Source organism: Pseudophryne corroboree, chromosome 2, assembly GCF_028390025.1.
Source record: "Pseudophryne corroboree isolate aPseCor3 chromosome 2, aPseCor3.hap2, whole genome shotgun sequence".
In the NCBI taxonomy this organism is placed as follows: Eukaryota; Metazoa; Chordata; class Amphibia; order Anura; family Myobatrachidae; genus Pseudophryne; species Pseudophryne corroboree.
In genome coordinates this window covers 502,285,304-502,309,459 of record NC_086445.1, presented here as the reverse complement: position 1 = coordinate 502,309,459, position 24,156 = coordinate 502,285,304, and the positions used below count along the sequence as shown (strand labels likewise).

General features: G+C 41.7%; 1 protein-coding gene across 1 annotated transcript in view; it reads right to left on the bottom strand.

Moving 5' to 3' along the window:
- Window positions 1-990: 990 nt before the first annotated feature.
- The window catches only part of APPBP2 (amyloid beta precursor protein binding protein 2), a 205,289-nt gene continuing 182,123 nt past the window's right edge, over window positions 991-24,156 (bottom strand). Inside the window, exons 5-13 of the mRNA XM_063954013.1 lie at window positions 22,345-22,513; window positions 19,652-19,741; window positions 16,579-16,646; window positions 16,396-16,501; window positions 15,320-15,444; window positions 12,559-12,644; window positions 10,748-10,938; window positions 10,061-10,226; window positions 991-1,521 (exon numbers count right to left, since the gene is read on the bottom strand). Of these exons, the coding sequence (XP_063810083.1) occupies window positions 1,268-1,521; window positions 10,061-10,226; window positions 10,748-10,938; window positions 12,559-12,644; window positions 15,320-15,444; window positions 16,396-16,501; window positions 16,579-16,646; window positions 19,652-19,741; window positions 22,345-22,513 (1,255 nt within the window). The 3' untranslated portion in view covers window positions 991-1,267. The remainder of the gene's footprint in view (window positions 1,522-10,060; window positions 10,227-10,747; window positions 10,939-12,558; window positions 12,645-15,319; window positions 15,445-16,395; window positions 16,502-16,578; window positions 16,647-19,651; window positions 19,742-22,344; window positions 22,514-24,156) is intronic.

The window sequence follows — 24,156 nt, the reverse complement described above, 5'->3', positions numbered from 1 at the left end:
CAAATTGATGAGAAATATACCGTTTTGCATGGAATTCCTGTTACATTTGAACCACAGTCTCACATGGTACCTTGTACACAGAAGTAAATTATAAAATTCAATCATTGCTATGCATTGATGACATTTTAATTTTGTAGAAGGAAAGAAAAGTGAATTTAATTTTTTATTTTAAAAAGCCAATTTAAATAACTGTTTGCATTGTCCGTGATGGATGGTCCTTTCAGTATTTTTGGCATACACCCAACTTATAGGGAATGGTAAACTGAAATGCTGCCTCAACATACAGCTCACACAACCTCACAGCACGGAAAGGTTACATTTTGGATCTAATAAGTGAAAAATAGCGTGACCCTAAGTTACAAAAAAATGTTTAGACAGAAATACAAGATATGTTTAGAACTTATTGGCACACGCACCACCATATGAAAAGGACTAAGCTTTAGAGCACATTATAAAAGCAGTTTATAAAAGCTATTATACTGTAAAACAAAGAAGTAGGTGTGGAATTATTTGCATTTTGCATGTATATTTCAGTCTGGCAGATTTGCTTCTGGATGGAAAATGGTACCATCATTAGCTACGTATGAATACTCTGTAATGAGACAGTAACGAGCGGAAATGACCCTCAGGGCTGACTGCATGCGTAGCTGTTCACACCCAGATTGTCCTGGAGAAGCATCAGCAGCCACTGAAAAAGTAATCAAACGCAGATTTGTTCTCAATTTACAAAGCATGCGCAATAAGCAAAAAAACATTTTAAAAAAAGGCAGGAGCCAAAAACGGACACCCGACTAACATCTCCTTAATGAATACTAGATTGTTTTCCCTTTAAAAGCTGGTATTAGCAAGACTCAGAAAGTCGTTAAGTTCAGTATGTGATTTTGGAAAATGAGCTTCCATGAACATGAAATAAAAGTGGTGGAGTGCACGATTAGTATATTATATAACATTTTATAACTCCTGGCCCAAATGAAACAGGGAAAACAAATCTCTGAAACAGGTAAACAGTTTTATTTGCATCTTCCTGTTGGAGCTGCAAAGGAAAACACCACACACTAGTCCTTTGTCTTGGTGGCTGACGTAGAAAAAGTGGATTAAGCAGAGAGCATTTCATAAAGTACTAGCCATCAAGCAGATGCGCAGATCTTGTCCAGTGTTCCAGAGGACCAGAGTTGCATCTGTGGGTTTGTGCAATTTCACAGTATGAACTTTCCCAGTATGATGAGAAAACGGGTAAAGCTGGCCATTTTTTTTCCTTCTTTACAATTTAGCAATTGTGTCCTCCTGTGGTTTGTGACATGAGAAAAGACTGCACAACGTCTTCTGTTGACAAGGGGCTTGTATTTACATCTTCTAGAGCATCGGTGACTGAAAACTGACGATCCCGTAATCTGTTCCAGTTTGCCAATATATTATGATACTCAAATACTTTCTCAAAATTACCAACAGAATTATATAGTTTAATTAGGCCCCTGTAGTCGTATTCCAGTCCACTATAACCTTCACCAAATAACTTCTTTCCTGAAATTAAACAACTAGATGTAAAAAGCATTGAGAACTCAACCAATTTTCTAACGTTAAAGGCGACATTCATACAATAAAATACTACCACCCTGCATCAACCCGGTGCTCAGTCAGTACAGGCTCTAAGAGTATGGGGGTAATTCAGAGTTGATCGCAGCAGCAAATGTTAGCAGTTGGGCAAAACAATGGCCCTCATTCCGAGTTGATCGGTCGCAAGGCGAATTTAGCAGAGTTACACATGCTAAGCCGCCGCCTACTGGGAGTGAATCTTAGCTTCTTAAAATTGCGACCGATGTATTCGCAATATTGCGATTACTAACTACTTAGCAGTTTCAGAGTAGCTCCAGACTTACTCTGCCTGTGCGTTCAGTTCAGTGCTTGTCGTTCCTGGTTGACGTCACAAACACACCCAGCGTTCGCCCAGGCACTCCCACCGTTTCTCCGGCCACTCCTGCGTTTTTTCCGGAAACGGTAGCGTTTTCAGCCACACGCCCCTGAAACGCCGTGTTTCCGCCCAGTAACACCCATTTCCTGTCAATCACATTACGATCGCCGGAGCGAAGAAAAAGCCGTGAGTAAAAATACTTTCTTCATAGTAAAGTTACTTGGCGCAGTCGCAGTGCGAACATTGCGCATGCGTACTAAGCGGATTTTCACTGCGATGCGATGAAAAATACCGAGCGAACAACTCGGAATGAGGGCCAATGTGCACTGCAGGGGGACAGATATAACATGTGCAGAGAGAGTTAGATTTGGGTGGGTTATATTGTTTCTGTGCAGGGTAAATACTGCAATTTAGATTTCAGTTTGAACACACCCCACCCAAATCTAACTCTCTCTGCACATGTTACATCAAAATGGGCGCTACTTGTTTAACCAAATATGAATACAGAATATGTAATGTGGTATAGGTGAAACAACATAATCCTAATGACTTCTCTGCTTAATACAGTGGGGTAAAAATCACGATAAAACAGTAGTAGCCTCCCAATATGAGCTTTTCCTGCAATGAGGTCCAAATAAAAATACAATAGTAAAAATAACCTCCCAATATTTGCGCTTTTATAGATAAATCCTCTAAGTAAACATATTTAGCATAAATAAAGAGCAATAAACGATGGTTAAAATATAAGCAGGGTCCCCTCTCTTTCCGTACCCTCCCGACTCAATTCCTCCTCTATTCCCTTCCTTGAATTTTTGTCCCATCCTCAGTCTGTGCTTCTGCTCTCTCTCTCTGTGTCTATCACAATCTTTGCATTATTTTCTCTGTTTCCAACCTGTAGGCGCACCTGTCTCTATAGATCAGGCATTCCCAACCGCGGTCCTCAAGGTACACCAACAGTGCAGGTTTTAGTGATATCCAGGCTTTAGCACAGATGGTTAAATCAAAATAACTGAGGTACTAATTAAGTCACCTTTGTTCAAGCCTTGATACTGTATCACTAAAACCAGGACTGTTAGTGTGCCTTGAGGACCGAGGTTGGGAAACACTGCTATAGATGAATAGCTGTCTCTCCTGCCCAGATTTGTCAATCCTTGGAGAGTGATAAATAGCACGGTGATAAAGTACCAACCAATCAGCTCCTAACTGTCATTTTTCAAACAAGCCTGTGACATGTCAGATATAAGCTGATTGGCTGGTACTTTATCACCGTGCTATTTATCACTCTCCAAGGCTTGATAAATGGGGGCCTTTGTCTGCTTTGAGGTTCTCTCTATCCCCCCATTTGTGTTCCTGACCCTGATTGTCCCCCATTCCATCTGTTTCCCTTCTTTTTTTCCCCATCTGCTCCCTCCACCCACTGTACCACACCTTCTCCCTCCTTGTCTTCCATCTTCCCCTCCTTCATAGTCTTCTTTCCTGCTCTACTGGCAATATGATAAGCAAAATCAGTGCTGGTACTTAGACAAACAGAAGCACAACCTTGTCCATCGCTACAATAGCTCCATAGGAAACCTTTGGCATAGGGGTGCAATGAGAATAAACTCAGACTCTAGGGTGCCATGATTTGAGAAAGCTTGGGAACGGCTCATGTAAGATATTAAATAAAGTGACAGCAAAATAATAAGAATTTACTTACCGATAATTCTATTTCTCGGAGTCCGTAGTGGATGCTGGGGTTCCTGAAAGGACCATGGGGAATAGTGGCTCCGCAGGAGACAGGGCACAAAAAGTAAAGCTTTAGGATCAGGTGGTGTGCACTGGCTCCTCCCCCTATGACCCTCCTCCAAGCCAGTTAGATACTGTGCCCGGACGAGCGTACATAATAAGGAAGGATTTTGAATCCCGGGTAAGACTCATACCAGCCACACCAATCACACTGTACAACCTGTGATCTGAACCCAGTTAACAGTATGATAACAGCGGAGCCTCTGAAAAGATGGCTCACAACAATAATAACCCGATTTTTGTAACTATGTACAAGTATTGCAGATAATCCGCACTTGGGATGGGCGCCCAGCATCCACTACGGACTCCGAGAAATAGAATTATCGGTAAGTAAATTCTTATTTTCTCTATCGTCCTAGTGGATGCTGGGGTTCCTGAAAGGACCATGGGGATAATACCAAAGCTCCCAAACGGGCGGGAGAGTGCGGATGACTCTGCAGCACCGAATGAGAGAACTCCAGGTCCTCCTTAGCCAGGGTATCAAATTTGTAGGATTTTACAAACGTGTTTGCCCCTGACTAAATAACCGCTCGGCAAAGTTGTAAAAGCCGAGACCCCTCGGGCAGCCGCCCAAGATGAGCCCACCTTCCTTGTGGAATGGGCATTTACATATTTTGGCTGTGGCAGGCCTGCCACAGAATGTGCAAGCTGAATTGTATTACACATCCAACTAGCAATAGTCTGCTTAGAAGCAAAAGCACCCAGTTTGTTGGGTGCATACAGGATAACAGCAAGTCAGATTTCCTGACTCCAGCCGTCCTGGAAACATATATTTTCAGGACCCTGACAACATCTAGCAACTTGGAGTCCTCCAAGTCCCTAGTAGGTGCAAGGCACCACAATAAGCTGGTTCAGGTGAAACACTGACACCACCTTAGGGAGAGAACTGGGGACGAGTCCGCAGCTCTGCCCTGTCCGAATGGACAAACAGATATGGGCTTTTTTGAGAAAAAACCACCAATTTGACACTCGCCTGGTCCAGGCCAGGGCCAAGATCATGGTCACTTTTCATGTGAGATGCTTCAAATCCACAGATTTGACTGGTTTTAAACCAATGTGACTTGAGGAATCCCAGAACTACGTTGAGATCCCACAGTGCCACTGGAGGCACAAAAGGGGGTTGTATATGCAATACTCCCTTGACAAAATTCTGGACTTCAGGAACTGAAGCCAATTCTTTCTGGAAGAAAATCGACAGGGCCGAAATTTGAACCTTAATGGACCCCAATTTGAGGCCCATAGACACTCCTGTTTTCAGGAAATGCAGGAAACGACCGAGTTGAAATTTCTTTGTGGGGCCTTCCTGGCCTCACACCACGCAACATATTTTCGCCACATGTGGTGATAATGTTGTGCGGTCACCTCCTTTCTGGCTTTGACCAGGGTAGGAATGACCTCTTCCGGAATGCCTTTTTCCCTTAGGATCCGGCGTTCCACCGCCATGCCGACAAACGCAGCTGCGGTAAGTCTTGGAACAGACATGGTACTTGCTGAAGCAAGTCCCTTCTTAGCGGCAGAGGCCATAAAACCTCTGTAAGCATCTCTTGAAGTTCCGGGTACCAAGTCCTTCTTGGCCAATCCGGAGCCATGAGTATAGTTCTTACTCCTCTACGTCTTATAATTCTCAGCACCTTAGGTATGAGAAGCAGAGGAGGGAACACATACACCGACTGGTACACCCACGGTGTTACCAGAACGTCCACAGCTATTGCCTGAGGGTCTCTTGACCTGGCGCAATACCTGTCCCGTTTTTTGTTCAGACGGGACGCCATCATGTCCACCTTTGGTATTTCCCAACGGTTTACAATCATGTGGAAAAAACTTCCCGATGAAGTTTCCACTCTCCCGGGTGGAGGTCGTGCCTGCTGAGGAAGTCTGCTTCCCAGTTTCCATTCCCGGGATGAAACACTGCTGACAGTGCTATCACATGATTTTCCGCCCAGCGAAAAGTCCTTGCAGTTTTTGCCATTGCCCTCCTGCTTCTTGTGTCGCCCTGTCTGTTTACGTGGGCGACTGCCGTGATGTTTTTCCCACTGGATCAATACCGGCTGACCTTGAAGCAGAGGTCTTGCTAAGCTTAGAGTATTATAAATTTACCCTTAGCTCCAGTATATTTATGTGGAGAAAAGTCTCCAGACTTGATCACACTCCCTGGAAATTTTTTCCTTGTGTGACTGCTCCCCAGCCTCTCGGGCTGGGCTCCGTGGTCACCAGCATCCAATCCTGAATGCCAAATCTGCGGCCCTCTAGAAGATGGGCACTCTATAACCACCACAGGAGAGACACCCTTGTCCTTGGATATAGGGTTATCCGCTGAATGCATCTGAAGATGCGATCCGGACCATTTGTCCAGCAGATCCCACTGAAAAGTTCTTGCGTGAAATCTGCCGAATGGAATTGCTTCGTAGGAAGCCACCATTTTTACCAGGACCCTTGTGCAATGATGCACTGTTTTTAGGAGGTTCCTGACTAGCTCGGATAACTCCGGGAGAAACACCTTTTTCTGGACTGTGTCCAGAATCATCCCTAGGCACAGCAGACGTGTCGTCGGGATCAGCTGCGATTTTGGAATATTTAGAATCCACCCGTGCTGTTGTAGCAGTATCCGAGATAGTGCTACTCCGACCTCCAACTGTTCCCTGGACTATGCCCTTATCAGGAGATCGTCCAAGTAAGGGATAATTAAGACGCCTTTTCTTCGAAGAAGAATCATCATTTCGGCCATTACCTTGGTAAAGACCCAGGGTGCCGTGGACAATCCAAACGGCAGCGTCTAAAACTGATAGTGACAGTTCTGCACCACGAACCTGAGGTACCCTTAGTGAGAAGGGCAAATTTGGGACATAGAGGTAAGCATCCCTGATGTCCCCGGACACTATATAGTCCCCTTCTTCCTGGTTCGTTATCACTGCTCTGAGTGACTCCATCTTGATTTGAACCTTTGTAAGTGTTCAAAAATTTTTTTAGAATAAGTCTCACCTAGCCTTCTGGCTTCAGTACCACAATATAGTGTGGAATAATACCCCTTTTCCTTGTAGTAGGAGGGGTAATTTAATTATCACCTGCTGGGAATACAGCTTGTGAAATTTTTTCCCATACTGCCTCCTTGTCGGAGGGAGACCTTGGTAAAGCAGACTTCAGGAGCCTGCGAAGAGGAAACGTCTCTACATTCCAATCTGTACCCCTGGGATACTACTTGTAGGATCCAGGGGTCCTGTACGGTCTCAGCGCCATGCTGAGAACTTGTCAGAAGCGGTGGAGCGCTTCTGTTCCTGGGAATGGGCTGCCTGCTGCAGTCTTCTTCCCTTTCCTCTATCTATATGATCTTATAGGGACGAAAAGACTGAGGTTGAAAAGACGGTGTCTTTTTCTGCAGAGATGTGACTTAGGGTAAAAACGGTGGATTTTCCAGCAGTTGCCGTGGCCACCAGGTCCGATGGACCGACCCCAAAAAACTCCTCTTCCTTTATACGGCAATACACCTTTTTGCCGTTTGGAATCTGCATCACCTGACCACTGTCGTGTCCATAACATCTTCTGGCAGATATGGACATCGCATTTACTCTTGATGCCAGAGTGCAAATATCCCTCTGTGCATCTCGCATATATAGAAATGCATCCTTTAAATGCTCTATAGTCAATAAAATACTGTCCCTGTCAAGGGTATCAATATTTTTAGTCAGGGAATCCGACCAAGCCACCCCAGCTCTGCACATCCAGGCTGAGGCGATCGCTGGTCGCAGTATAACACCAGTATGTGTGTATATACTTTTTATGATATTTTCCAGCCTCCTGTCAGCTGGTCCTTGAGGACGGCCCTATCTATAGACGGTACCGCCACTTGTTTTGATAAGCGTGTGAGCGCCTTATCCACCCTAAGGGGTGTTTCCCAACGCGCCCTAACTTCTGGCGGGAAAGGGTATACCGCCCATAATTTTCTATCGGGGGGAACCCACGCATCATCACACACTTTATTTAATTTATCTGATTCAGGAAAAACTACTGTAGTTTTTTCACATCCCACATAATACCCTCTTTTGTGGTACTTGTAGTATCAGAAATATGTAACACCTCCTTCATTGCCTTTAACGTGTGGCCCTAATAAGGAATACGTTTGTTTATTCACCGTCGACACTGGATTCAGTGTCCCTGTCTGTGTCTGTGTCGACCGACTAAAGTAAACGGGCGTTTTAAAACCCCTGACGGTGTTTTTTGAGACGTCTGGACCGGTACTATTTGTTTGTCGGCCGTCTCATGTCGTCAACCGACCTTGCAGCGTGTTGACATTATCACGTAATTCCCTACATAAGCCATCCATTCTGGTGTCGACTCCCTAGAGAGTGACATCACCATTACAGGCAATTGCTCCGCCTCCTCACCAACATCGTCCTCATACATGTCGACACACACGTACCGACACACAGCACACACACAGGGAATGCTCTGATAGAGGACAGGACCCACTAGCCCTTTGGAGAGACAGAGGGAGAGTTTGCCAGCACACACCAAAAACGCTATAATTATATAGGGACAACCTTATATAAGTGTTTTCCCTTATAGCATCTGTTTTATATATTTCTAACGCCAAATTTGTGCCCCCCCTCTCTGTTTTAACCCTGTTTCTGTAGTGCAGTGCAGGGGAGAGCCTGGGAGCCTTCCCTCCAGCCTTTCTGTGAGGGAAAATGGCGCTGTGTGCTGAGGAGATAGGCCCCGCCCCTTTTTCGGCGGCCTCGTCTCCCGCTTTTAACGGATTCTGGCAGGGGTTAAATATCTCCATATAGCCTCCGGAGGCTATATGTGAGGTATTTTTAGCCAAAATAGGTTTTCATTTGCCTCCCAGGGCGCCCCCCTCCCAGCGCCCTGCACCCTCAGTGACTGCCGTGTGAAGTGTGCTGAGAGGAAAATGGCGCACAGCTGCAGTGCTGTGCGCTACCTTTAGAAGACTGAGGAGTCTTCTGCCGCCGATTCTGGACCTCTTCTTACTTCAGCATCTGCAAGGGGACCGGCGGCAAGGCTCCGGTGACCATCCAGGCTGTACCTGTGATCGTCCCTCTGGAGCTGATGTCCAGTAGCCAAGAAGCCAATCCATCCTGCACGCAGGTGAGTTCACTTCTTCTCCCCTAAGTCCCTCGTTGCAGTGATCCTGTTGCCAGCAGGACTCACTGTAAAATAAAAAACCTAAGCTAAACTTTTCTAAGCAGCTCTTTAGGAGAGCCACCTAGATTGCACCCTTCTCGGCCGGGCACAAAAATCTAACTGGCTTGGAGGAGGGTCATAGGGGGAGGAGCCAGTGCACACCACCTGATCCTAAAGCTTTACTTTTTGTGCCCTGTCTCCTGCGGAGCCGCTATTCCCCATGGTCCTTTCAGGAACCCCAGCATCCACTAGGACGATAGAGAAAATACTATATACTTTTATATGTGCAATAAATACGTAATGGGAAGAAGATAAGTTATATAAATTGGGACATACACTTACACAATACGGGCTAAGTATATATGTTGGACATTCACCATATCAGCATATAAACACTGATACTAAGTCAACATTGTTAGAATGGAGACACTATCTTTCTACCAATTCTAACCCTCTAACACGAAGAGAAATGTCGACATTTTGCAGGGGTTAACATTAAGGGCCAGATGTGCTAAGGGTGTGTACACACGGTGAGATCCCTGCTATGCCCGATTTTCACTTGCGATTTCCCCTGAACTCCCCGGAGCCCAGCACCAACGATTTTGACTAACTTTTCTTGAGATATGGACTATGTGTGCTTACGATTTTGGCTTATGTGAGATTTTCGCTTATGTGAGATGTCATTGACGTGTGAGATGAACTAGATAGTACACTGATCTAGCAAGGATTGACTTGCCTGCACAGTCTATCTTTTCTTGCGATACTGACCTGGCGGGACCGCGCATCGGGATCGAATCGGGATCGCAAGGTGATTTTCACCTTGCGATCTGCACTAGCTTTTCTTGCGATTTTGACTATATAGTCAAAATCGAAAGAAAATATCTCACCGTGTGTACACACCCTAAGCCTTAAAAAGTGATAAAGTGGAGAGTGATAAACTACCAAGCCAATCAGCTCCTGTCATTTTTCTGCCTGTGACATTGCAGTTAGGTGCTGATTGGCTTGTACTTTATCACTCTCCACTTTATCACTCTTTAAGGCTTAGTACATCTGCCCCTAATTGTGAATGTCAGTTAAACTGCTGACAATCCATGTCATCCTTCTGCTGTCAACATTGTGAATGTAGATATGTTTAACAGGAAAAGTCACTACAAGCCTACAATATTTCAATTAATTACATATGCTGTTAAACTGTTAAATTAAGAAAACATTAAATACTGGACTACATACCAATAGCTATTGATCGGAGATACAGCTTCTCAGCATTTTCATATTGATTCATGTCATAGTTATACAGAGATGCCAAGTGTCCTACTGACAAAGCCACTTCATAGTCTTCTTGGCCCAGCAGTTGCTCCTTAATCTGTATAGCCTTTATGTGCATCTCCTCAGCCTCCTAGATAGCAAGTTATAAGCAGATAGTCGAAAATAAATACATAAAACCCACATCCATCAACATTGAAAACTTTGTTACCATGCCATTCATGATTCATTCAGTATTTAAAAGTACTCTGCCAGTTACATTGTATGGTATACATTTATTTTTATACTATAAACAGGACATTTAAATACTTTGCTGGGACCCAGCTCATGCTTAAGCATCCCCCTGAAACAACCGTAGCAGCAACATTCAATATTCTAGATGGCTAATGGGCATAGATCTCCACTAGCAGCATCGTGACTGGGCCAATTGGGTAAACAGGCCTCTACAAAAATGTGTATTAATGTAACAGGGTCATCACAACACTGGACGGAGCATACAGTGCAAAAGGAACTCCCCACACCACCACCAGGTAAGTAAAATTGAAGGAAAAACAAAAAACACTCAAAAAACAACCAACCCCCCACCCCCCCATCCCCAATAAAGTTAATTTATAGAAACATGCAAACCTAGAACTATCGGGAGCTCATTCTCACCTTAAATTTCCTCATGGACTGATAGAGCCTGCCAAGGTTTCCGTAGTGTTTCGCTGTCTGTACGTTGAACTCGCCAAAGGCTTTTTTAGCAAGTTGCAGTGATGAAAGGTGAAGGTCATGAGCTTCTTGGAGAAGTTTTTGTTCAGTCTCCTTGTTGTGACAGTCTATAGCAATCTCCTCCAGTATTAGTGCTTGGAGGTGGAGGAAAAAAAATACAAATTGTATTTACATTATGTTTCGGAACAACCTACACTACCATGCAAAAGTCTTTGGCCATGTTTACTTATATTGTTCTCGCTTAATCAACTTCTACCTAAAATCAGTTTCATGACTAAAAAATACGAGTCTTTAGGTCTTTACTTCAAATGTACTATACTTAATTTACTATATTATTTGTAAACACAAGCGTTTTTCATTTTCATTGCAGCCCCAAGAGTTTATTGATATGCTAAAGTACGTAATTTAGAGCTGGTCATTAATAAATCTGGTATGTATGTTGATTCATTTTATTCAATAATATTTTTTTATATAAATATATTATTTTTATTAATTTCATATTTTATATATCTTACTTTTTTAATTTAATTTCCTTTTTTAGTGTTAAAATTAATTATAACAAACTAATAACAACAACAACAAGAAAAGATGTGAACATTCACTTGACTTGCGTGGCAATATTCACTCTTTCTGAAGAAGGCTAAGCTAAAAATTACAAATTCAACGGTCTAGTGTAACTTATACATCAGCTCGATAGAAAGAAACAGGCACAAATGCGTCTAAACAACGCTCCGGACCCAGGTGTACAACAAAAAGGGAAGTTACATACATTATTGAAATGAGTAAGCGAAACTGAAGACTCCCAGCAACTAAACGCAAAGAACTCAAAATTAAGACATCTCTGTAATATAGGTCTAAATGGTTACATAGCTTGCAGAAAATCATTGCTAAGGGCTGTAAGTAAAGTAAAATGCCTTAGATGGGCCAAAGAACACCGGTACTGGACACTGGATCAGTAAAAAAAAATAAAAAAATATTTTGGACCGACGAGTCCAAATTTGAACTTTTTGGAACAAAGAGTGGTCGGAGAACATGTGTTAAATAATTGTATAAGTCATACAGTTAAATAGGATGGTGGTTTTGTCATGATTTTGGGTTGTTTTAGAGGAGGAAAGGTCGTAGATTTAGTTCAAATAAACTATGGATAAGAAACAATACCACATTATTTTAGAACATCACGCGGTACCAAGTGGAACTGAAATATTGGAAAGGGGTTCATCATGCAACAAGATAACGACCATGAGCATACATCTAAATGGAGTATCAATTATTTGAAAAGTAATGAAAAGCAGAAAGTTCTACAAATTATGACATGGCCTCCTCAGTCACCTGATCTCAATTCCATTGAGGAACTCTAGGATGAATTAGATAGAAAGGTTTGTGTAATGGCTCCAACAAATACTAAAAACGTATGGGAATGTCTGAACGAGGCTTGAAAAGGTATAGCTTTAAAAACTTTAGAAAAGTTGATGTCTCAAACACTCAATTACGTGAAGCAGTAATACGCACCAAAGGAGGACACATTGGCGAAAGCCAAATTTAATCTGAAATTTAGGTTATGCTATAAAATGCTAAATAATTGTGATGATATTTAATTACAATATCACGTGAAACATTATTATCAATATTTTCATTATTTCACTACATTGTCTTTTATTACCAATTACTTTCCTTGGCCCAAGACTTTTGCAGTCTAGTGTAGACAACTTGTTAAAAACAAAAAAAGCATAAGAAAGAGAAGCAATTAAGCATACCTTTAACTCTTTTTGAGGAAGCTAATAAAAGATGGTCTTCTGGGAGTATATGAGTGATGATATCTATGGCACGTTCAGCATGAAATCTTTAACAAAGCACACAATTACAATAGACAATGTTAATGTATTTGCACTGACATATTTACACATTAGAGAGTGTAAGCTAAAAGTATACTCAACTCAAGTAATTCAAAATATCCACCCAGTTTCTCTCAGCTCCGCCAATCTTGCCTCCCTGTGTCCCAACATGGCTCTTAACTCCAAAATACCACATTCCCTACTCTGTGCTTCCTAAGCCTCTCCTTGTTGGCTCCTGGGCCCTGTCTCCACTTCGCTGCCAAAGAAGGCTGTGACACTGACCTACTAACATCAGTAGTAAAAGTACCGCAGCTGCTAGGATACGGATGCCAATTTATACCTTGGCATCAGCAAAGGTCACAGTATTCACAGGAAAGCTGCAACCACACTTAGCAGGGAGCATCATATGTACGAAGACCCAGAAGCTGTGGTGCTTTAGGACGAAAGAATTTACTTTAGAACTATTTCATAGCCATTAACTCTTACTGATAATTGTTACAATGTGATGGATTCACATACATTCTAACATAAAAAAAAATGGTGTACTTGATTTTTAAATTATGTGTAACTACCAACGTGCAGATGTGGAGCCTATTCTCTAGTGTGCGTGAAGGCTTTTCAGATAAGAGAGCTTAGTAGTGCTCCTTACAGCGATTGTATGAGGAGGCATTTTGCAATCATATCTGATATTCTAATTAGAAAATGCTGTCTCAAGTTATATAGTAAGATAACCATTTTTAACTCTCATTACAAAACATGTTTTAGTGAAACAACTCACTTTTGAGTCTAATTTGTATACAAAGCGTAAACAAAGGCTTTTGATTCTTATGATGTGCCATGATTTCATGCTTAAATGTGTACAATTTTGATTTGTGTAATATAAATAATTTTTTATAAGACATACTATATTATAGAAGTTGTCCTGTGATTTCCTTTTATCTCATGACTTGGTAAAAAAAAGCTACTGCAGAGTTTAGACAATAATGGTGATATCACACATACACACACGGTTGAGTCACATTACAGGTTGAGTATCCCATATCCAAATATCCCAAAATAAGGATTATTATGAAATACTGAATTTTTGGAGTGAGAGTGAGATAGTTAAACCTTTCTTTTATGATGGGTCAATGTACACAAGCTTTGTTTAATACACAAAGTTATTACAAAATTGTATTAAATGTAGTTCAGGTTGTGTGTATAAGGTGTATATGAAACATAAATGAATTGTGTGAATGTACACACACTTTGTTTAATGCAGAAAGTTATAAAAAATATTGGCTAAAATTATCTTCAGGCTGTGTGTATAAGGTGTATATGGAACATAAACGCATTCTGTGCTTAGACTTAGGTCCCATCACCATGATATCTCATTATGGTATGCAGTTATCCCAAAATCCGGAAAAATCTGATATCCAAAATACTTCTGGTCCCAAACATTTTGGATAAGGGATACTCAACTTGTATTATAACCACCTTCTACATTTGACGTCGGCAGCGTGTAGCCCATAAAGTATGTCACATGTCGTGCACTGGCTTGGTGGGTATATAAGGTGTACGATAGGCCGTCTGCACACATATCACTCGTTGCGGTCATGGGTAAAAGGGGTGATTTATCAGAGTTGCAAAAAGGGATGATTATCGGCTTTCAGGCCATGGGTGGCAGTACTTCTGAAACAACACAGCTTAACTGTTTGCATGCTGCTGTGCTGAAAATGTATAGTTACTGGACAAATGGCACCATTGAAAATAACAGACGTGGAAACTGTGGAGCACCATGTGCCAATGACGTGAGAGGTGAACGTCTGTTACGAAGGTGTGTGAGGGCAGACCGACATGCTACAGTGGAGCAGCTTCAAAATGAACCTGTGGGCTACCAGATGTGTCTAAAATGACAGTTCAGTGAACTCTACTGCGTATGGAGCTCCGAAGAGGTTACTCTGGCTCAGGGTCAGACTGGCCCTCAGGTGTACAGGGGAAACCCCCGGCGGCCCCACTGCCTGGGGACCCCACCTCAACCTCTAGAGTTCAGGTTCCAGACTGTGCACTAATTATACATTATACATATGTTATATTATACCGCACAGACTTATGATGTATTTTCTAGAGTGCATTGCTGTTATTAATCTGGTACATTATCATGCATGCATTAGCAGTAATTACTGTGTATATTTATCAAGGGGCACAGACCTTGAACTCACTAATGGTTAGCAAAGCCTCTGTGGTAGGTGGCCACACCCTCTAAACACAGGCCTCTATCCCTGCATTACCCCGGGGGGCCCTTCATGCCCCAGTCCGACACTGCTCTGGCTATTAGCTGGTGGTCATAATAATCTCTAACTTTAGAAGGACGGGTGGCACTCAGTGGTCTTTCACAACAGTTTAGCAAATACACAGGAGTTATTTATAGGAGTTTACATCATAGGTGACTCCCGTGTATTTATTGCACTATTTGACAGACCTGTGATTGCTGTTTTACTGCTGCATATGGTGTTCTACCACATTAGAGGGCACACCCAGACAGCTACCATATACGGAATGAGAGAGTACCGGTCTTTGCTGTTCATACGTATCTATGTATGTATATCATATAAAATATATATTATACAAACACATACATACATGTCTGTACACAAAATATATGTCACATAGCAAAAAAAATAAAAAAATAAAAAGTACTCACAGTGCATTATCAAATTTTCCTGAACTGTACTGATGAACATAGGATGAGTAAGCCAAATCTTCATGGGCTGTGGCAACATGAATATTTTTACCTCCAAATACTGACTGCCGGATATCAAGAGCAGTCTAAAAGGGTTAAAAGTAGAGCTTATTATTCAAAGTTAAAGTCCATTCAAAAATATAAAAAAATATATAAATAAAAAAAATTACAACCCCACCAGCAAATGCAATGGAAAACAACCAAATATAAAATGGAGTAACGTATATAAATAGGCCTCAGGACTTAAATTATTGTTGTTTTTTTTTATTTATTTTTTATAGAGGATGAGTTTCACAGTCAAAGAAAAATTTGCTCTTAAAAAACATTTCATACGGTCTAGTGTAACAAATATTATTGGATTGTAATAGTAAATTTTCGGGGGGGTCTGAAGCTGTGTACACCCTAGATGATGAGCAAATGACACTATGGTCATCCCGATTTCCCTTGAACTAGTGGGAGTAATTCAGAGTTGATCGCTGCAGCAAATTTGTTAGCAGTTGGGCTAAACCATGTGCACTGCAGGTGCGGCAGATATAACATTTGCAGAGAGTTAGATTTGGGTGGGTTATATTGTTTCTGTGCAGGGTGAATACTGGCTGCTTTATTTTTACACTGCAATTTAGATTTTAGCTTGAACACATCCCACCCAAATCTAACCCTCTCTGCACATGTTATATCTGCTCCCCCTGCAGTGCACATGGTTTTGTCCAACTGCTAACAAATTTGCTGCTGCGATCAACTCTGAATTAGGTCCATAGTGCGTAAACACAGTGTAATCTGTCAAAATACTGAATGATATATCTTGTGGTCGTTAATGATATATGAGGTATATATGTAGGAAGTGTGTACACACTGCACAATTTTTAACATAAATGCCGACGATATCGTCAGATTGACCTGCACTGCAAGCAGATGTGACAAACGACTCACGATAGTGTGTACGCACTGCAAAATTTAACGTTCCAATTCAGCACAAAATGACAAATCGTCTGGTTTATTGTCTTTTATGTACCCAGCTTACCTTGTGTAGGACCTACCTGATATATTGCAACAGATTGGCAAATGTTGTCAACATTGAGAAGATAAAATCCATAATCTAGTAGTGTATCTGAATATTTGGGATGCTTGGGACCAAAATTTTCCCTGATAACAAAGAGCATTAGTTACTACCAGTCTAATTAAAAGTGCTCCCTTTTCTAGAAATTGCGCTCAGCACTCACCTAGCCAGGTATACTGCATGTTTTATCAACTGTTCTGCCTTCTTGAACTCTCGCTTCACCACACACGCCTGAAGAGAATATAAACATACATTAACATTCAAAGCAAACATACTTAAACTCGCACATCTTAAACTCGCTCATCTGGTTTCAAATGAAAAAAAATATGAAAGTATACTCAAAGAATTCATCCTAGTTATCCCAGGCTTTTACAAGGTCTTGATATTTTGCTTGATGCTTAATGAACAAAGAAAGTGCAGCCAGTCAGGACAAATTCACTAAGAAAAAAAAACTGCTCTAATTTGTAGAAAAATATTATTTGAAATGGTAAAAAATAGCAACATGACACTGAAAATAGAAGCAGCGTGGGTTTTCCTGTGCTGGAGACTTTGAATGAGGGATCTCTGTACTCCAATACAACATTCAAATTTTAGGGCAGGGGTATCATACACATTAAGTTATGCAGCCTGCACGACAACCTTGGACAATCATAGGTGGAATCAGACTGCGGATTCTGCCACCCGCCAGCCCACAGAAAGAGGAAATAAAAAATGATGGTATGATCCAGTCACTGAAGAGGAGCGGGCATCGGATGGAAAAAAAGATTGTGAAGCTGCATATCTCTGCAACGTAAACATCTGTGGATTTCGTCTGCTGATCATTTTTGTACAGAATTTCTGATTAGAATGTTGCCTATATCTACTAATGGAGAATTTATTTCTGATAATATTCTGTCCGGTGGGTTCAGACTCCTGCGGGAGCACCAGCAGTGCTTTGTGCTTACAGGTGATTCTGGAAACAGATTAATAATTAACAAGTTCATGAAGAAGTGTTCTGTTAGTGTTATGTCACATAAGCCTTAGACTTCTCATATTATAGTCTAAAAAATATTATACATTGTTTAATAAACTTGCTCATAACGTTTTTTTTTTCTAAAGTTTTCACTTTGAAAGTGATGCAGTCTTCAGGCTAATGTAGTTGTCCTTGAGTGGCTCAAATGGCTACACGAGTTTGAGATGTCCTGCCTTAGGACTTGTACACACAGCCGTCAATGCTCTGGATCACATGTATTTGTTCAAAACTTTGATGTGTGGCAGATCCTTTATCATACTTTCAGTTTCATTTGTTGCCAATCGTTGGAATCATCTAAAAAGTACTGACCACAATGAGGGTAATGTGACCACACTATTCATTCTTTGAGAATTACTGTGCCTCCAGCATGTGTTTAACACTCCATAAAATAGGCAGGTAAGTAAGTCCATAAAAAAGGGCTCCATAATATAGATTACTTTTCATGGGAGAATTTGTTGCACTTATTACACCACTACACGCGCTGGGCTGAGTTCTTCTTCATGATTAAAGGTTTATGAGCAGTTGCTCACCAATAATGTCCAAGTGCACGGACCTCCATACAAAGTGTTCTTCTCAAAATCGCCACATTAGTGGCCATTTGGAACGTGTGCAATGGTAAGCATGAGACGACTCTTGTTCTTTTGCAGCTCCCTAGTTAGCATTTTTGGGTCCCTGTGTTGCAGTTTGGGGGTCTTCCAGGGCGAGGTGAATTTCTGCAATGACCGTTCTTCCACGCATTGATAACAAAAGACACAGTGGATTTAGGAATCTTCCTAACATCCTCAAAGCTTCTCCCACTTATACCTCCGATCGAGCAGCCTATGATGATCCCATTTTCAAACTCTGTTAGCTCCCTACGGCAAGCAATTTTGTTAGCAAATAAAATCAGTGCCCCTCTACTCATTGTATACCTTCACAAATATGTGTCTCCCTCAGGAGCACACCATTTCGCTTACGCAGGGGTGTCCACTCACTTGTTTACATAGTGTAGCACATGGGATCACATTAATGATTAAAGACACATAACAAAAGTTATAGGGCAGACAGCAGGTCTATGGGCCTGATTCATAGTTGGACGCTAATGAAATCACAGCTGCAATCGACCTGGCTATACAATTGTGAAAACATGCTAAAGACCAAGAAGCTGCCTTGTGTTCAGGAATAACCACATCTTACGTACAAAAGAGGAAATATCAGATGCACAGCACTCAATCACCAGCCTCCTGACTGGGTGTATGGTGCCGCAGACAGAACAGCTCACCTTACACACCACGGGCTCTCCAGCTGCAAGCAAATTTGCAAAAGCAAATTTAATAGAAAAAAAAAAAAAAAAACTGTTTGTGAATGGTCCGGACATGCCAGTGTTTGTCTAACCTCTCTCCATTACCAGTCCCAAACGCCAACTGCTTGCCACTCACTTTGCTAATAAATCCTCTGTGGTGAGTTATTGCTAATCAATCATTGCGCATGTTTAGTGCGACTTTGGTGCATGCACATTGGCAAATAATCCCTCAACTGTGAACAAAATCGACATTGTGTATAAATATGAATCAAGACCCATGTTCATTATTTATCTTTCAAAAAGAAAAACCAGAGAGGTTTTTTTAAAATGTTTTAAACCCATATAAGGTTTGTGAGGCAACTCTTGTACAGATAGTACTTGACGACTTAAGGAATGTCAGGAAACTATTCTACAGCTTTGGTTCTTTACCGACGGTTATTATGGGAGAAGGGTAAAAAAAATATATTACACAGGCATTCAGAATTTTTTTTTTTTTATTGCCAATCTTCCTGCATGCTTAAATGTCATTAAAAGTGGATCAATATTGTACTGTGCTTTATAAAAGATTTTACAAATAGCAAAGAGTGTTCCATCACTATAATGCATTGTATAGCTCAGGGACAGGCACTTCAGCCACTGTCAGGGCATGCTGGAATGCATAGTTCCACAGTTTTAGTATGCCCTGACAGCAACACTGTGACAGTTCCACAGCAGCTGGAATGCCACAAGCTGCCTGTCCATGGCACAAATCTACAGTATCTAACACTATTCTTCAATATTATTCAAATAATTACTAATTCATATTAACATAATAGCAGCCAAATGCCTCAGTGTAGTCACAAACACAATGACTTGATCATATTGAACAAGGGAATTTTAGGATGATCACTTTACAAATATTTATATTTTGCTGGGTCATTTCACCAAAAAGGCTGTGCTTACCTTCGACGCTTGCCTGAGAACATCGACCACCACCTTTACAGGCAGTCCACTGGTAATTTCCTTCATTGCTTCTATACACCATTTATATGCCTAGTAAATGTTACAAATATTGATAATGTTGAAAAGTTCTACAAGGCATTAAAGACAGACAAGTAGGTTACAGAATGTCAGCTACACATAATAAAACATTGCAAACACTCTACATAAGCAACTTCTGATTTGTAGCTGCACTTCTTGCATTAAAAATAGTTTTAGCAAAACTTTTGGGTTTACAGATTATTTCAGCTAAATTACAATACACTATAGTTAATCCTGCTAACAGGAATCTCTACTTCACAAGTCACTGATATTTAACTCATTCCTCAAAAATAACGGATTACTTATGGAAATTTTTTTTAAAGCTCCCCTTAATCATGCACAGATAGCTACAGTAATTGTTCTGTTTAATATTACAAAGCAGTAATTATTACATGTGAATTATGTAATAATGTACAATACTGTGCAAACGGTTTAGGCAGGTGTGAAAAAAATACTGCAAAGTAAGAATGCTTTCAAATACAGAAGTGTTAATAGTTTATTATCAATTGACAAAATGCAGAGTGAATGAACAGAAGAGAAAACAAAATCAAATATTGGGTGTGACCACCCTTTGCCTTCAAAACAGCATCAATTCTTCTAGATACACTTGCACACAGCTTTTGAAGGAACTCGGCAGAGGGAGGGGGATAATGGGGGTTTTTAGGTTTAGGTGCCACCAGGGACTGTTAGGGCTGTAACACACGCTCCGGCTCCTGGCGGCCGGTTAAATCCCGGACGTCTTTTTATCGCTTCCGTGCTGCAGACACACATGCAGCGCAGTATGTCCATTCACACGGCACGGCGCCGGCATGGCCGCCGGGTTGCAGTCGGAACTATCCACTGCAAGGTCCGGCTGCCGGGCCGTGGCGTCTCTGGAGGCAGTGAACCGTGTGTGTGAAGGAGAGCTTTCACACACAACAGGTTTTTTATCTGCCGCCGCTGCGCTTGCGCACAGCATTACACACGGCTCAAAGCCGTTATGTGTGAAAGACCCTGCCGGATGGCAAAAAGACGGACAAAGTTTGTCTGGCTTTTTGCCATCCGGGGAAAACCAGAACGTGTGTTACAGCCCTGAGGGTCAGTCTGCAGAGGAGGGAAGGTTAGGTTTAGGCTGTGGGTAGGGAGGGCATATACTTACCATATTGGGATTCAGACAATCCGGATGGCGCAATTGGAATTCTGACCGCCAGCACATTCACCCAACCCGTTCCAAACATCTTGGAGAACTAACCACAGATCTCCTGTGGATGTAGGCTTGCTCAGATCCTTCTGTCTCTACATGTAATCCCAGACAGACTTGATGATGTTGAGATCAATGCTCTGCAGGGGCCACATGATCACTTCCCAAACTCTTTGTTCTTCCTTACGCTGAACATAGTTCTTAATGACATTGGCTGTTATGTTTGGGGGTCGTTGTCCTGCTGTAGAATAAATTTGGAGCCAATCAGATGCCTCCCTGATGGTATTGTATGATGGATAAGTTCCTGCCTGTATTTCTCAGAATTGAAGCACAAAGAAATGGGCAACATTGAGGACCGTAGATGCATGCTTACTTACTTTTGAAATCAGAAGATATTCAGCAGTGCCATCAGCTCAGAACTGGCAGAAACCAGTGGGACCCAGATACAACGATTTACTGTTCGGAGAAGTCTGGCCAGCAGTGTTCTTCATGTAAGAATTGCTCACAAAAAGCCATACGGTCGACGTGGAAACAAGGCCACGTGACTGAACTATGCAAAAAAATATAGGAACTGGCGTGCAGAAAAGTGGCAGCAGGTGCTCTGGACTGATGAGTCAAAATCTGATATATCTGGCTGTAACAGAAGGCAGTTTGTTTGCCAAAGGGCTGGTGAGCACTACAATAATGTTGCCTGCAGACACTCAAGTGAAGCTTGGTGGAAGTTCCTAGAAAGTTTGGGGCTGCATTTAAACAAATGGAGTTGGGGATTTGGCCAGAATTAATGGTGTCCTCAATGCTGAGAAATAAAGGCAGGTACTTATCCATCTTTCAATACCATCAGGTAGGTGTCTAATTGGCTCCAAATTTATTCTGCAGTAGGACAATAACCCCAAACATACAGTCAATGTCATGAAGAACCATCTTCAGCATAAAGCAGAACAAGGAGTCCTGGAAGTGAGGATATGGCCCCTACAGAGCCCTGATCTCAACATTATTAAGTCTGTCTGGGATTACATGAAGAAACAGAAGGATATGACCAAGCCTACACCCACAGAAGATATGTGGTTAGTTCTCAAAGATGCTTTAAACAAACTCCCTGCCAAGTTCCTTCAAAAACGGTGTGCAAGTGTACCTAGAAGAATTGATACTGTTTTGAAAGCAAGGGGTGGTCACACCAAATATTGATTTGATTTCTGTTTATTCACTTTTGTTAAGTGATAAAAATAAACAATTAACACTTCTATATTTGAAAGCATTTTTACTTAGCAGCATTTTTTTCCACACCTGCCTAAAGCTTTTGCACAGCACTATATGCATCAAAGAGAAGAATGCTTATTCTGGAAGATGTAACATATGAATGCCATTAATTTTTCAAAATGACATTCAGATTTAGTCAAGATAGATATATTCGATGCAGCCAAAAACCAGCATGTACCTCATCATAGTGACTTTTAGCAAAGAGCAGAGCACATAACTCTCCATACAAAGCAGCTTTGTTTGCATGTTGTCTGTGTTTGGCCAACTTCTCCATGTAATTTTGTGCAAGCTTAAAGGTTTCTTCTCCCAAATAGTATTTGCAGTTCCCATTTCGCACATGCAGTAGCCTAGAGACAAAAAAATAAAATAAAACATGGTATCAGAAAGGAAAATGTTATCCAAGAGAAATTCTTGGGTGATATGCAGAAAGGGAGGTTCAATAGGTTTTTACCCCCCTTAAGTGAACAGTTAAAAGGTCTGCATGAAAACATGTGTAGACATTCAACCCCCCAAATATATAATACAGTAACATTTGTAAAACAGATTTGATGGGTTTGTGTACAGACTATAATCTCTTAAAACATATCCATAAACAAATGCAAAGCGTTGTTAGCAATAGAATTGACTATTATTCTGTTATGCTGTAATAGGCCAGCCAATGAGTCCTTACAGGCATTTCTATTTAAAGTACAGTTTGTTAGCTATGGCAGAGTTTCTCAAACGCTGCCATTACAGTAGCTTAATTTAATTCAACAATCTGGACTGAAGCATGGACTGTAATGGTAGACTTTGGGAAACTATGACGTATGGGGATCCTCCTCTAATAAATGCACCTATATTGCATTCTGTGGAGCAGAGGGTAAAGGGGAGGGTGGAAAAGTACACTCGCCATATTCTCCTCCCTTCCCTCTGCTAAGGACTTCGCTGCTGACTGGTGAGAGCGTGTCCTGAGGGACCCAGCGTTTTCTTTTTTGAGTCTCCAATGTCATTTATTGCATAAAAATAGGATTTTGATAACCTACCGGTAAATCCTTTTCTCCTAGTCCGTAGAGGATGCTGGGGACGACATCAAGACCATGGGGTATAGACGGGATCCGCAGGAGACATGGGCACTCCAAAGACTTTTCAATAGGTGTGAACTGGCTCCTCCCTCTATGACCCTCCTCCAGACCTCAGTTGTAGGAACTGTGCCCAGGGAGACTGACATTTCGAGGAAAGGAATTACTTAACTAGTGGTGAGATATCTACCAACTCACACCCTCAACCATGCCGCACACATGGCATTCAACATGACACACGCCACCAGGCATGAACTAATTGCAGCAACATGCTGAAACCAAGATAACACAACTTGTGTAACTGTAATAAACTGCAGGTAAAGTACGCACTGTGACGGGCGCCCAGCATCCTCTACGGACTAGGAGAAAAGGATTTACCGGTAGGTTATCAAAATCCTATTTTCTCATACGTTCTAGAGGATGCTGGGGATGACATCAAGACCATGGGGTCTATACCAAAGCTCCAGTACGGGCGGAAGAGTGCGGATGACTCTGCAGCACCGATTGACCAAACCGGCCAAGGTGTCAAACTTGTAGAACTTAGCAAATGTGTTTGACCCTGACCAAGTAGCTGCTCGGCAAAGTTGTAATGCCGAGACCCCCCGGGCAGCCGCCCAGGATGAGCCCACCTTCCTAGTGGAGTGGGCCTTTACCGACGTCGGTAACGGCAATCCAGCCGTAGTATGAGCTTGCTGAATCGTATTTCTAATCCAACGTGCAATAGTCTGCTTGGAAGCAGGACAGCCAATCTTGTTGTGATCATACAGGACAAACAAATCCTCTGTTTTCCGTATACGAGCTGTTCTAGAAACATAGATTTTCAAAGCTCTAACCACATCTAGAGACTTTGAATCAGTGAATGTGTCAGTAACTACTGGCACCACAATAGGTTGGTTTATGTAAAAAGCAGAAACCAACTTGGAAGAAAATGT